This window comes from Thunnus maccoyii, chromosome 16, assembly GCF_910596095.1.
Source record: "Thunnus maccoyii chromosome 16, fThuMac1.1, whole genome shotgun sequence".
In the NCBI taxonomy this organism is placed as follows: domain Eukaryota; kingdom Metazoa; phylum Chordata; class Actinopteri; order Scombriformes; family Scombridae; genus Thunnus; species Thunnus maccoyii.
Window position 1 is genome coordinate 12,140,675 of NC_056548.1, and position 14,136 is coordinate 12,154,810.

The window sequence follows — 14,136 nt, forward strand, 5'->3', positions numbered from 1 at the left end:
CTCTCTGATAGCAGCTCTTGCCTCCTGTGGGAGTGCTTTAATGATGGAAGACATACTTATTGTATACAAGGAGAGGGAAAGTCACTGATTAACCTCTCAACCCCATGGATTCTTTGGTGGGTCCATCATTACAGGCTCATGCTGTGTATATGAGCTAATTTCAAGCCCACACAATTTTGTATTGAATGCAAAGGGGAGGCCATCATAAAAGAAAAGAGGTGTCTGGGGAATAAATATTTCACTGACTGTAAGTATGAAATATGTCATACTGGTGTAATAATGTGTACAAAATGATTCATGAGATTTTTTCCATTTACTGTAATGGTTCAGGCTAAAACAATTGACTTGGATTTGAGTATTATTACTCCTACTGTAAGAATGATTAAGCACTGCAGATACAGAAGGTGATCTTCGTGATGATCAAACAGCATGACAAAAAAAAAAAGTTTAAAGCCAATTAACGAAAAATATAATTAGAATATGAGGAGCATCAGTTTTCTGAGGGAAACAGATGCTTCAGAAAATTATTCATGTAAAACTAAGTGACATTGCTCTAATGAACATTAAACCATTCTGCAACTTTGGTATGATCCCAAAAAATATAAATCTGAAAGTAGTATTGCCACTATTGCTTTGTATTCTTTAATTCTTGTGTCTAAATGAGTCCATACTTGAATACTAAACAGAATTCACCGAAATAGCTGCTTACTTTTCCATCTCCATCCCCAAAGATTCCAGTCCTATAACACAACTCGGAAACTTTAGGCAATTTTAGCAAAACCTGGAAAGATGTTTTGGTGTCTGTGGTGTGTCATGCATCCAAAACCCAACCGCAGCAATGAACTGAGCAATAAGCAGTGCAGTGTGAAGCTTTCAGCGTATTTATTGGGCCATCACTCTGCAGTCTGTTACTGAGACTGGTAGTACCGTACAGACTTTGACTTGGTTCAGCATTTCACCTCTTTCATCAGAGCAAATCACCGGTCGATTCCCCAAGAGACTCAGCAGCCTGAATTCCCAAACTCACCGGCAGGAAACAGCTAATGCCCTTTTAACCCACTCTACTCGTGTGTGTTTGCACGTGTGTGTGTATGTGTATGCATCATTTTTCCCCCTTTGGCCACTGTCTCTTTTTTTCCTCAACCAGGAAAAAGTGACTCATTACTCCAAAAGTGTTTGCTCATGTAGGGGGGCCCAGAGCTACAGTTCTGTAGTCTAGCACTGTATCCAATACCTTCTTATTGCTGTCCAAGTGGCCTCACAGCTATAGCAGCAAAACATATGCTCTAGATCCAAATTTAAACTCAACAGAAGAGCTTGTGTAAATCAAAGTGGATTGTCTGAAGGTAAGCGTAAAAAAAAAAACTGTCCCTGAAGACTCAGGAAACATTTTTCAAATCTAAATTCTTGCAATGAACTATTTCCACATGCTGTACCAGATGGTTGAGCAGCTTGCTGTAGTGTGGAATCGAGAAGCCAGACAAACTGTAATCTGATCCCAAAGAAGCTTCAAGGGCTGCAGAAATAAGGAACATTCATTTTTGATTATCGGTGTGTGCCAACTGCCAAGTCCATTTTTGGGTTTTTTTTCCCTGCATGGATTAGGGAATGATTTGTCTGGGAGCATTTTGCTGTTGTCAAAGTGATAGTAAATACATTTTATTTATAAGTGAAAAACTGAAAGACATCTGCCTTTAATACAGCTGGTCTTACATGCTTACGAGGACACCTTAAGAAGGCTAAAAGTCTTGCAGCAAACTCCTGTAGACATGCAAAACTTCTGCAAAGTGTTTTCAATGAATTTTGGAAGCTGGAGAAATCAGGAACATTCATATTTAATTACCTGACTGTTGTTTGTCAGACACAAGTGAATTTGTTTATCCTTTATCATGGCTTTTTCCAGTTGACCCGAGGACATCTGCTACGGTACAACTGGTCGTCTGATTATCATGACAAATAATGATTGCTTAAATGCTCATCATCTCCCACTGCAGCATGTTAATGATCAGCAGCGAAGACCCAGAGGCAAAAAACAGAAGCGCATTAGACTTGAACTATCTCAGACGAGGCAGTGGCGTCCAAGTCTGTTCAAAATGAAGACAGAGCTTTTAGAAGCAGCCAAATCTATCAGGAGAGGAATTAATACTCTGTAGGGACTTTGACTCACAACCAGCCAAGCAAAACATTAGACAGACCCAATCATACACACACTCACAGACATACGCACAGTTTTCCACTGCCTCTGTGTGTAAATTCCCATGGAACAGATTTCTGTTGGCATGGCTGTAGAAACAAAAGATGGTGGTCAACAGCTGCTGGCTGTTTAAGACAGTCATGAACATTGACACCTCTTACACATCTAGCAGTGTGCTGTTGGAAAATATTCAGGTAGTGTCTAAACAAGTATGTGTGCAAAGTTAAACTACTTTTTTTTTCATGATGACCTCGGGGGAATTGCTCATTCAGTTCTTGTGGGGGGAAAACTAGTGTGCCAGAGATATTTAAGGTTTGAGTTACAGAGACCAGGTAATAAAAAACATCCAGTAACCTCTTCAAATAGTCTAGGCCTGTCCAAAGATATAATTCAAAAGAGCTACGTCATTTTTTATGGTGACCTTAGGGAATGTCCCAGTCACTCTTCATTCATACTGTGGGGTGGATGCCTATTTTAATCTGAGGTATCTAAAGGATGGATTTACAATTATTCGGGTCTGTCTTAAAACAATAGTCAGGTGCCCAAATGAACATTGAAACAGGTTTTTCTTGCCATGATCATTTCTCCTGTTCATACTGACCATTAGAAGATCCTGTGTATTTAAAAGTTTATCTGAAGCTAATATGAGGCTTCAGTCATCAAATTTAGTCAAATCAAATAGATATCTTTACTTTTTAGTGCCAATGTTCCTCTTTTTGTTACTATACTTCCTCTGCAGTTCAACAGGGAAACATTGTCTGAGGAAACACAAAGAGGGAATCAGATGTTAAAAAGACAGTAAATGTGGCAGATATCCACTTGATATGACTAACTCAGACTGCTGAAGCCTCATATAAGCTTTGGATAAATTGTTGTGCACTTTTGCACAAAATGACTGTGTGGATACACTGTGGATTTTGGCCCCCATCACTTACACTGAAAGCACATTTGAAGGGGATCTTTTAATAGCCAGTATGAATGGGAGGAATGATTACAGTGAGAAAAACCTCTTTCAGTGTTTTAAGACATACCCGAATAGTTGTGCACCTATCCTTTAAGGTTTGAGTCACAGAGACATAAAATATAGTTTTTTCCCCATTCTTATCCTATAATATCCTATAAAAAGTCACTTTTAAGAATACTGCAACCTAGGTTGTGAAGGCTTGTCTATAAACAAGAAGGCAAAGGCAAATCTATTTTTCTAGTAGTGACCTCTGGGAATTAGGTTTCATTCATTTATTGTTTTGGGAGCCCACTATAATAAGATACATATAAGGAAGTCACAGAGACAGGATGATAAACATCATTAATTATTATTGTACCAACCATAATCTGTAAAATCCCAGTAGGGACTTCAAGTCAAGTTCAAGGCATGTATAAATTATTGTTGAATTGTAACGATTCAAACGAGTTAAGCTACTTTTGTGCTTTTTACAGTGACCTTGGACAATGTCCTAATAATTGTTCATACTGTGGGAAGCCTGCTGTAAAGAAATATTCAGTCACAGAAACTAGGTTATAAAAGATAATTACATAATACTTTTGCCACCATTTTAGTCCAATAGTCATTTAAAGTGTCAGTTGTGTCAGTTAAATATTGGATCAGGATTGGCTTCCAAACTATTCGTGATGTCACAAATCATGCTTGCAGGCTGAGCACAGAGAGACTGTCCACTTTCAGACGATGAAAACTCTGCACATATATCATTGTGCATAATGAAGCTCAAACATCCAACTATAGGAACAAGACGTATTTTTGAGTGGAAGGGGGCTTTAAGTATATATTTTTTGAGTTTTGAGTCTAAAAACTGCTTTTAAAACGCCTTAGATTGGTAAATTATTTTACAAAATATTTCTCTAAGCACAAAAATCCACTCATTACTTCATTTTCCTAAGCTTTAGCTTTGGTATTTTCTTCTTCACACTCATAACGAGACTTCCAAAAAAGGCGCAGACGTGGTAAATGGAGGTTACGTGGTAGTGTCACACTGTACGTGATTGGCGGGCGGGTTTGTGTGTCTGGGAACCTGCTACTGGTTTCCCCATCCACACTCCACACACACTCACTCACAGTCACAGACGGTCGCTCCACAGAAACGGCAGCAGGAAAAACAAACTCTTCTCCCGCCGCGGCTCAGAAAGCAACAACTGTCGCAGAAGTGAAGTCGACGCGATGTTAATCCCGAAATGCTACCGTTTAGTCTGAGTGGACAGCTAACAATAAGGAAGAGGCTGCTGAAAAGTGGGTGAACTGTGACAGCTGGAGAAATTAACCGACGGATTTGTGGACCGCACGTGGGGGAAAAGCATCGTTGTAACACATTGGTGAGTAACGTTAACGCCAGGTGTACCCTCTGTTTTAAAGAAAACAGTGTACATATTAGTATTAGTAGTTTACTGCATGGAAAAAGTTTAATTGGTGTTTTCATCCCCGCCTAGGAGCCGTTTTTTTTTCGCGGTATCGATAAATAACTGGCACTTGTACTGCGTCAACAACCTTTCAGCCACTTCACGGTGCGCGGGCGTGTAGTTCACCAACTGTTTGTGCACGTGCAGGTTTTGCGCTACAAAACTGTCCTTTTCAGGTTTTATGAACTAAATGTTGTATTTTTAAACGTTTCCATTGAGCGTTCAGGAGCAAACCTTGTAATTAAGTGATTTTTCTTTTGCGTTAAAAAAGCAGTTGTAGTTGGGAGTTAAAACAAATTGTCAGTTTTTTTTTTTTTTACACGACAAATGATTTTTATTGTGCTCACGCAGGTGTGGCGCACCTTCTTATGTTGGAGCTGTCGTTATAAAATGAAGCTATGGTCATGGTGTAGATATTGAAAGGAAAACTTAATGTCTTTACATCCTTATGCACAGCCTTAACTCATTCAATATTTGATCAGAGTGTTAGCTGGGAATGTAAATATTCCCGTGAAATTCCAATCAGCCTAGGCAAGTGAATTTGGGTGTTGTCCAACTTGAATAGCTGAGTATTGTGGTTGTTGGCTGCCCTACTGTATCATCAGTCTGTTTACTCTTCTTTCATATGATTACAACATTAACTTATGAGATCATAAAATCCTCGCTTAATGCCTCAAAGCATTATGGTCACATTTTGAGGCTGCAAGAAATCAGATGTCGGTGATTTGTGCCTATGTAATTGAACCATATGGAATGAGGTGTCATCTTAAATGATGATCATTTGGGTCATCATTGGTGGTTGTTTTTCTCTAAGTGTAACAGCATTTAGCAATCATATAACCAGGCTGAAAACAGGTTTTTGGTGTTGCGTTTCCAAATAAATGTTAAGTGTGTACTTGTGTGTGCTTAAGTCGGGCGGGCCCAAAACATAAGCAAACTAAGCAGCTGCATACGGCCCCTAGGGGCCACCTATGGGCCCCAAAACATGCTAATTTTGGAAACATCCTTGCTTTGGATGGATGAGACTGTGTTTTTGACATAAGGATTCTGAAAAAAGGTTTTTACGAGCGTTCACCAAAATTCAGGATACACAGCTTGAATCTGTACATTGACCACAGTGAAATGTGAAGTCCTGCACTTTATTTTAATTAAATTTTTAATATCTTTCCAAAAATGCATGGGCTGGCTCTTTGCCAAGTCCAGAGATAAGAAAAAGCTAGTTGTATTTTAATATAAGTATCTCTGAAGAGCAATTACCACATTCCCCCCCCTGCATCTCTGTGACAGGTTGGGACCTGGCAGGCAGTTTCGTGCTGATTAGCCAGGAGGCTCCTAATCCTACCCTTGTGCCTCCCAATGGCGTTCACTAACTCACTTACGTAAAAATATTGCTTCCTCCTATGCAGGAGTTGAGGGCTTAATTTGCTCTGACACACCATAAAAGATAAGCCTATACCATTCCCTGTACTTCAGTGTCTAATTACAGTCAGCATACTGTAAACTGTCAAGCTGGCTCCCTCCCTGTGTGTCCAACACCTCAGCTTGTTCTGCCGCCAAAGAGGACAGATATCCTTGAAGGCAGACATAAAGATCCTTGTTTGTTTAGTGGATCATATAATGAAAAGAGCCTCTTGAGTGTTTCTGAGAAAATGACACAAAGATTTGTAGTCCCTCTGGAATCTCAATCACTGAGGCTGTGGTCACCTTCCCTGCATTACAGAAACAATGAGCTCTGTGCTATGATCATAAACAACACCTCAGTTTTGCAATACATACTTTAAGTAGTAAAGTTTGGCAGACGGCTGATATTTTTTTGTCTGTTTACCTTAGTTTTTTTTTTTTTTTTGCTGAGACAGTGCCATTGCTTTTAGCTCATCCTTATGCAAACTAAACGTAGATTCACTTTTGTTTGTTAATGCATCAAGCTATTGCGTCTGTATATAATGGAGTCATTGTGGTTATGATCTCTGCAGTTGTGTTGGAGACATCCATTGGTAAGTGCTCTCTGTTAGTGTATATGCTGTTTACCCTCCTCTGTTCAGTCCCTCTCAAATGTTTCATTGCCATAAGGTTCAAGGCTATAAAGAATGAGCTTATTTGGGGACCCGGCATGTCATTCATTGATTCATGGTTAGTCCGTGCCTTCCTGGCACTATATAACCTTCATTAGCAGCTGAGTCACCCAGGAAAATGAATGGGTTCATCCATATATTTCCTTTTTGAGGGAAAAGAGTAAGGTCCTATTCAACCCCCTGCTTTGATGGAGCTATTCTGTTTTTTGATCAATGGTCTCCATTATTTTATTCCATAAAATAGACATCAGTGGGACGTACAGTATCTGTTCTTGTGTAAATTGTCATTTACCTTTTGTCCAACAGTATACAATGTACACTGAAGATACAAATTACTGGGGCAGGCCAAAAAAAGATCAATGAAATTATGAAAAAAGGATCTTTTTGGCAAAAACTGTTTTAAATCCTTTACTCTCCCACTCTCCCCTTCGAAGTGCTCTCCTCTCTTTGAGCATTTCCAGCAAACTGCTCTAATGTGCCCTCAAGAACAAAACAGTTTACAAATTACAGTAATAGCATCTCACAGATTAGCCAATTGTTGATGCTAACATGGGGTTCCCCATTCATTATCTAAAAAGCCAATGCTGAACATTAACTTTTCAATTGTGAATAACCTAGAATCTCTGTACTGTTCAATTAAACAACCTCCTTTCCTGTAATTTCTTGTCTCGCCAACGTTGTCATGCACACAGTAAAAACAGTGTGGTTCAGGCTTGGCGTCACACATGAAAAGATTTGGATTTGGTTGTGAGGAGTCCAGATGCCCTGCTCTCTCGAAAACCAAACAAAAAAGACTCAAAGCCCACTATATCTGAGTGTCAACTAAGATAACAGGGTCGATACTGAATTTGGAGAACAGAACGGTTGAGTTGCAGTACTGGTTGTCATTTCTATTGGGACAGATAACTAAGATAACTAATAAAGCCCAATGATATTGTGTTGTATTATAATTTCCACTACAGCAGCATGTCAGTTTTGACAAAACCAAGCATATTTGAGATGGTAGAAAAAACAATGTTAACGAGCTTTGCTGACTGGCATTTACATTGAGTTGGGTCTGATGGAGGTATTTGGTGTTGGATATCAAAACTTGGACAGCTAAAGCAGGCCTGAAGTCATGCCCAGCTTTGGCTTAGCATTAACAAAATTTCCTGTTTTAGAACTGTTGTTCTGTGGTGCAACTTTGACTTACTGTTTCACAATCTAGTCTCAAAGTTGTGCTACCTCACACAGAGGGATGCGAAAGGGATTTATTTCCCCAAATGATGTTTTGGAGAAGTATGTTGCTGAAATACTACTCACTAACTCACTCGTTTTTATGTGTCATCTTATTAAGTACCATAGTTTCTCTTCAGCATGAACTGGAATGTGTAGAAGAATAATAGCCTAATTCTTGATGTTATTGGCCCTTATCAACAAACATACGTATAAGTGATCTGTGACTGAAATGTTTTTAGTGTTGTTTGAGCGTTGTCTATTATTGGTAGCTTGATGCAGCACTAATTTACAAACTTACATTTGAATACATCACAGACTGGTGTTGATACGACAAATGTAATCTCTCAATTACACTATGTGAAGTAACATTTACCCATAGACTGTAAAAAATAATGGATGTAGCCACCATGAAGTCACCCATTGGTTTGTGGACTGCTGCTTTAAAGTCTCGAGCTTTCATTTTGACTGTCGGCGTTTTTGATTTTTACAGCCAGAAGTGACCATATTTGGAGCTGACCATATTGCTAGCTGCTATCTGCTAGCTCGGTAAGCAAGGTGTATTTACAGTCTATGGTTAATTGTGATAATGCAAATGCTAAAAACACACTTAAAACCATTAAAACAAAATGTCATTACCAGAAAAAACTGAACATCCAATTTCTTAGAAGGCGTTTCAGTACAACCAAATACTGAAGAAGACTTTTTCAGGCAACCAAAATGTTACAATTAACTGAAAACACACTGAAATAGTGATGGCTACTCTGGGGTTACGCCATGGTTACGTTACCTAACCAACGTTGTGGCTGTGGCAGTGACTTGACTGTGATGGAACCCACCTGTCACTCAAAGCGGCCACGCCCTTAATTATGCATAATTTTAAGCCTTTATTAAATTTAAACAGGTAAGTTATTTAAACATTCACCCCCTGTACAGTTGTCATGAATGTGGAAATTAGCTATAGAGATCAAAACTGTTTTTTGTACCAGGCTGTAAACATGTTTATTTCTGCTGTAAAGTTGGGCATTTTAACATGAAGATCTATGGGGATTGACTTCCTTTTGGAGCCAGCCTGAAGTGGCCATTTGAGGAAATGCAGTTTTTGGCACTTACACATTGGCTTCATTTTTCAGCTCCAGAGGTTGCTTCTTGCATTTACCATCCGTGCATGTGGCGATGTTGGACACTGCTCTCTCAAAGTGAAACTGTTGTATGACATCACTCTTTAAAGATGTAATTTATGAAGAAACGTGTGCTGTGGGATGTTCTTCTTTAAAATCAGAGCCATGTGTCAACATGAGACTTGCATGAGTCACCTTATTGGGCGTAGATAAGGAAGATGAATTGCTACTAGGGGATATATTTATTACCGATATATCCCTCAAATAGCTCTTTATAATAGTGAGATCTTGCCAAAACGTCCTCACTTTCTACTTTAGGTGCAAAACTAATTAGTTCTCAAATAGACAGAAGTACAAGCACACAAACATACAAAACCTACATGTCACTGTTTTCAGTTGCCCTTCAGTCTGCCTTAGCTCACAAATCCACATCTGTACTGTACTGCTCACTACTTCATAACTATGTGAGCTGTTTCTGATGAATGACTATCTAAATAACTCTCAAACCAGCTGCCAGCATTTTAATTACACAAGCAGTCAAGTAAACATACTTGGTATTTCCTTGCAAGATGTTTTTTTTTTTAAGCCTGTGCCAACTGCTGGTTTGGCTTCAAGTCTCTATGTGTTTCCAAAGGAAATTAAAGATGGTGACATGGGTGGCTACACATTCAGGGCCCATATCATCCCCATGTCTTTTGGGCGCCTTTCCTCTACAGTACCAGCTGCTGTTCTGCTGCTGAGGCAGGTTCTGAGGAGCAGGATGTGTTGATGCTAAAAGAAGTGGCTGTGCATTTTACTCAAAGGCCACACTCCAATGAGGTCTCAGGAGAGCTGTGAGTACTGACTGAACAGATTTCACATTAACACACTGGGCAAGAGTGGAGCAAGGAAATGAGCATGAACAGTGCCTTTGACTGCTTGGCCATACACAGCCACAGTTAATGAAGTGTTTTGAAAGGGGCTATGCTTGGAAATGGGGTGATAAACAGCTGTAAAATATATGCACGTTGTTTTCACTGCTACAGAATTGCCATGGCTCACTCCAATACAACTGCTCAGCCCTGCACTGTGCATTGCATAAGACGGCTCAAAGTCAAACCATAAGCTATGCATTGTAGCTGGCTACATTTCACTGACTAGAGGCTCCTGTCTGCTTCTTCTTCTTCATTCTGTTCTTCCTCACATCCCCCATCCCCTTATCCCTCCCTCCTCGTCATGCTTCAGTGGGCCACCTGAGGGGGGATATGTGCTCCCCTTTTGCCTGGTGACAGCTTGCGGGGAGATGTAGGCAGCCTTCCTTCTCAGCTGGAGGACGGTGGAGAAGAGGGATAGATTAGGGCTTCCACAGAGAACCCCGCTGGGCTGATTTGCTACTTGAGAGCAACAGGAACAGTGACTTTTCAACAATTAACCTTGGATTTTTAGTTTTGTTTTCCTCGGAGTACCTTCCAGTAAGTGAGAAGGGAATGAGATATAAAAGGATAGATGGTAAGAGGGGAAAGTGTGAGCTCATTTGGTACAGTTAGTGTCTTTATGTAAATGAGGATGAATACATTTGTGTACAGTATGTATCAATGTATAGGTTGGTTGATGTGTGAATAATGAATGATCTCTTAGACTTTCTTGTATATTCTTATATTCAGAGGACATAATTTCCAAGTCTTTGAGTGCTGTACTGTTTGTCCACTTTGAGGTTGGACTTGCACAGTACAGGTCTTTTGGTCTTTATCAGAGCTCACTATGACTTGCAGACACAGCGAAAAAAACACTGTTTTTTTCCAATGTCTGGCTTGATTAAATGGCTCTGACTGAATGAGCTTTCCTGCTTTTGACAGAGGGTTGAGTGAAAAACAACTTTGTGCTCTTGTTTAAGGGTGTTATATTTTATATAGGAAAATAAGATGTTTCCTGTTTCCTTGCTCAGAGTGTTGGGATGAGATTATTAAAATTCCAATGAAAGGCATATTTACTGGCTGTTCTAATTACACTCCACAAAATCTTGGCCCATGTATTTGTTTACTGTGAGGTCTTGCATTGCTGAAAGAGCAGAGAGGAAAGGAGATGAATAGAAAGAAATTTTGTAAATGTGGAGCTACTACAAACACAAATACTACTACTTAAAATAATCCTTATAATCTCACAATAGTAGATTTTCTAAAACAATAATGTATGCATGTTTACTTGATGAGTTTCATTGTCATTTTTAAAATTAAAATTTCTTTGAGGCTTTCCTAATTTTCCTAATTCCACACTTTTATAGGAAATATAGACATTAACCAGAACATCTATGCAATATAATGCATTATTATATAATGCGCTGCAATACATTCTACCATAGTGAAACCTGTTGTGAGCCGTTGTGTCAGAGAGGTGATGATTCTCAACAAATTTTGTCGACCCTGTGTACACATTACACACTTTACTTTTCCTTGTTAATGTAGGCTAATTCAGTGTGAAACCAGCACTAACTACTGTCTCAGAAGTTACCATAGAGCAAAGATTAAACATCCAGCTTTCCAGAAATACTGCTTACTGTAGGTCCAAACATTTTTATGTTCCACTGAAAGTTCCTCCTGGGCTGATGTAATCCTATTTTAGCAATGACCGCCAGTCAACAATGGCAGCTTTTCAGTCGCTGACTTTGGGGGTGGAGAAGTTGGCTTGTGCACTTTTTACCGTTCATGTAAACCTTGCTCTTCTACAGATTTTGCTTTTATAATAATCAGTGAATTCAGCCACTGAGCACTCATTTTAAAACTTGCTGCATTATTAGAAAATGATTTTGTGTTTGTGGTCTGTTGTTTATTAGCAAAACGGTTTGATGAAGGCATTGTTTAGCAGTCTGGCTCGCGTTGCTTCGCAGTAGAGTAATTCATTCACTGGTTGAGACTGACAGATAGATATAGATTGGTTCATCAACAGCAGAGTGGCCTTTGTGGTATGTGTTTGTGAGTGCTTGTGCGTCTCAAGTGAATGTGTGTGTCACTGAAAAAAAAATGTTTAAGCTTCATATTCCATGAGAGCATTTGGACCTAATTGACCCAATTCTTGACTTTATCCTGCACTTAAGCACAGTTAGTCCAGATAAGCACATTTTTTCCTGACACCATCAGACATACTGATGTATCTCCAGAGGTATATTCCCAGTCGCTAAGAAATAAATTCACTAGTAGATGTTGGCTGTAATAATAGAAACGTGATTGCTGTTCTGTATCCGTGAGAAGTACCAGTACTCTTAACAGCTTGAGTTAAAGTCATTTTATCTCAGCGAGTGGCAGTGCTTCCAAGGGGAACATTGGCAAAGCATTTAGAGAGATGGAGCGTGGAGACTGGCAGCAACAAAGAGCGAAACAACCATGCTCCATTTTGGAACCCTTTACTCTCCCTGTCATTACTTTGACGTGCTATACAATGTGAGCAATAGAGAGTATACAAATCCAGATTGGTTTTGTGTGTGTGTGTGTGTGTGTGTGTGTGTGTACTTTTAGAGACTTGGCCTGAGGCTGAGGCTGTGAACAGACAAAAGACATAAGCTTTTACAATGGTAACTGTTCCATCACAGAATTGTTTCTCCTGCCCACTACGTATCACTTCAGCCTCACAACCCATCTCTATACTAGGGCACCTCAAAGGGTCACAAGATGATTCTAAGTGGTCGCAAAACAAGAAAAATGTGCCACACAAAATGATGTTTATTTTTCAGACTGTATACTGTATACTGTAGTTTTTTTGTTTTTTTTTTTGTAATTTGGGGTAACTGTGTTAGCCAGGGCCTTCTCTTCTGCATAATTTCATTTGCTACTTTTTCTGACTTTCTCTCTTCTCCCTCCATACAGCGAAGAGTGGGTCTCGTCCTCTCCACTTAACTGCGTGCCAGCCCTTCACTCCTGCCTACTTCAGAGATGAGTGCCAAATCAGCCATCAACAAGGAGGTCTTCACACCCCACAACGAGAAGATGCTTGCTGCTGTGCAGGTGAGGCGGAGGACCAAGAAGAAGATCCCCTTCCTGGCCACCGGTGGTCAGGGAGACTACATGACCTTCATCTGCCTCTCAGGTCAGAGGACAAACAAGAAGCTCTTTGTTCATATCTCTTCTCTTCTCTTCTCTTCTCTTCTCCTCTTTTGGTTTGTTTCTTTCTGTTTAAATGACTTAATAGTTTAATACTTTTTTGTGTGTGTCTGTGTTTATGGGTTGTGTAGTGGCAGCCCAAAGTCACATCGAATACGTCTCCCTTAATTCTCCCACTAATGTTCACACTGATGAGCATGTTTACATCCCGTCTGCCATAGAATGACACGCTAAATCAATTTGCTGCTGGGCTGTAGGTCAATCCTTTTTAAATAAATTAGATTTACTCTGAAACTGAATAATTGTTTCACCAGAAATTGAGGTTTAAAATAATTTAGTTTTTTTTTCCCTCTTGGAATGTTATCTAAATATTGCTTGTTAATTGAATTAGCCATGCGTATTATTCATGAGGAGAATAGCTAGAGCCTATTCATTTCATGTCCAGCAGAACTGCTTATGAAGATCAATGAAATTTCTTAACACAGTGGGCGCACGTGCACACAGCGACCAGCAGCAGTGGCGTGGTGTCTGTTTGTACGTTCAGTTTACATCGTGTTTTTTTGATTTATTTATCGTGTTTTAAACTTGTTTCTTTTTTGCCATTGTTTATCATCGTTGGTTGACCTGCACTGCTGTAAAATCATGTTATTGTTCAGTAACATGGAGTGGACTGCTGTATTTATACTGGTGGTGCTGTGGTCGACGTCTCACCTAGCTGAAGGTTATATAAATGGACGCTGGCGCAAAACTAGTAAGAGAGAGTGTGCACCAACGATGTTGAACTGCTTTCTGTTTCCATGCGTTCATTCTACCTGCCTCAGGAATTTCCGCAGATTTTTGTGACTGTGGTCTATATTCACCTGAAGGCAAACAAGGGCATCGTCTCAGAACTGATCCTACAGACTGTGCAGAAACTACACTTGCTGTCTCCCGATGCTCTTAATCTAATTCTGGGCCACTTCAACCACTGCTCACTGGACTGGCTTTTACAAATATGTGTCTTGCCCCACCAGAAATCGCAAGATACTGGACTGGTGTTAAGGGTCAATTAAAGG

At 39.7% G+C, this 14,136-nt stretch overlaps 1 protein-coding gene across 4 annotated transcripts in view; it reads left to right on the top strand.

Annotated features, from left to right (window-relative positions):
- Positions 1 to 4,196: 4,196 nt before the first annotated feature.
- stxbp6 (syntaxin binding protein 6 (amisyn)) overlaps positions 4,197 to 14,136 on the top strand; it is a 159,885-nt gene continuing 149,945 nt past the window's right edge. For 2 of the 4 annotated variants that reach the window (XR_006091641.1, XM_042388329.1), the window contains exons 1-2: positions 4,198 to 4,519; positions 12,848 to 13,067. Coding sequence is in view for 3 of the 4 variants with exons in the window: in XM_042388329.1 (XP_042244263.1) it covers positions 12,914 to 13,067 (154 nt within the window). In the remaining variant the exon portion in view is untranslated. Of the gene's footprint in view, positions 4,520 to 12,847; positions 13,068 to 14,136 lie in introns of all 4 variants that reach the window. The other 2 variants (XM_042388328.1, XM_042388327.1) reach the window with 2 other exon arrangements.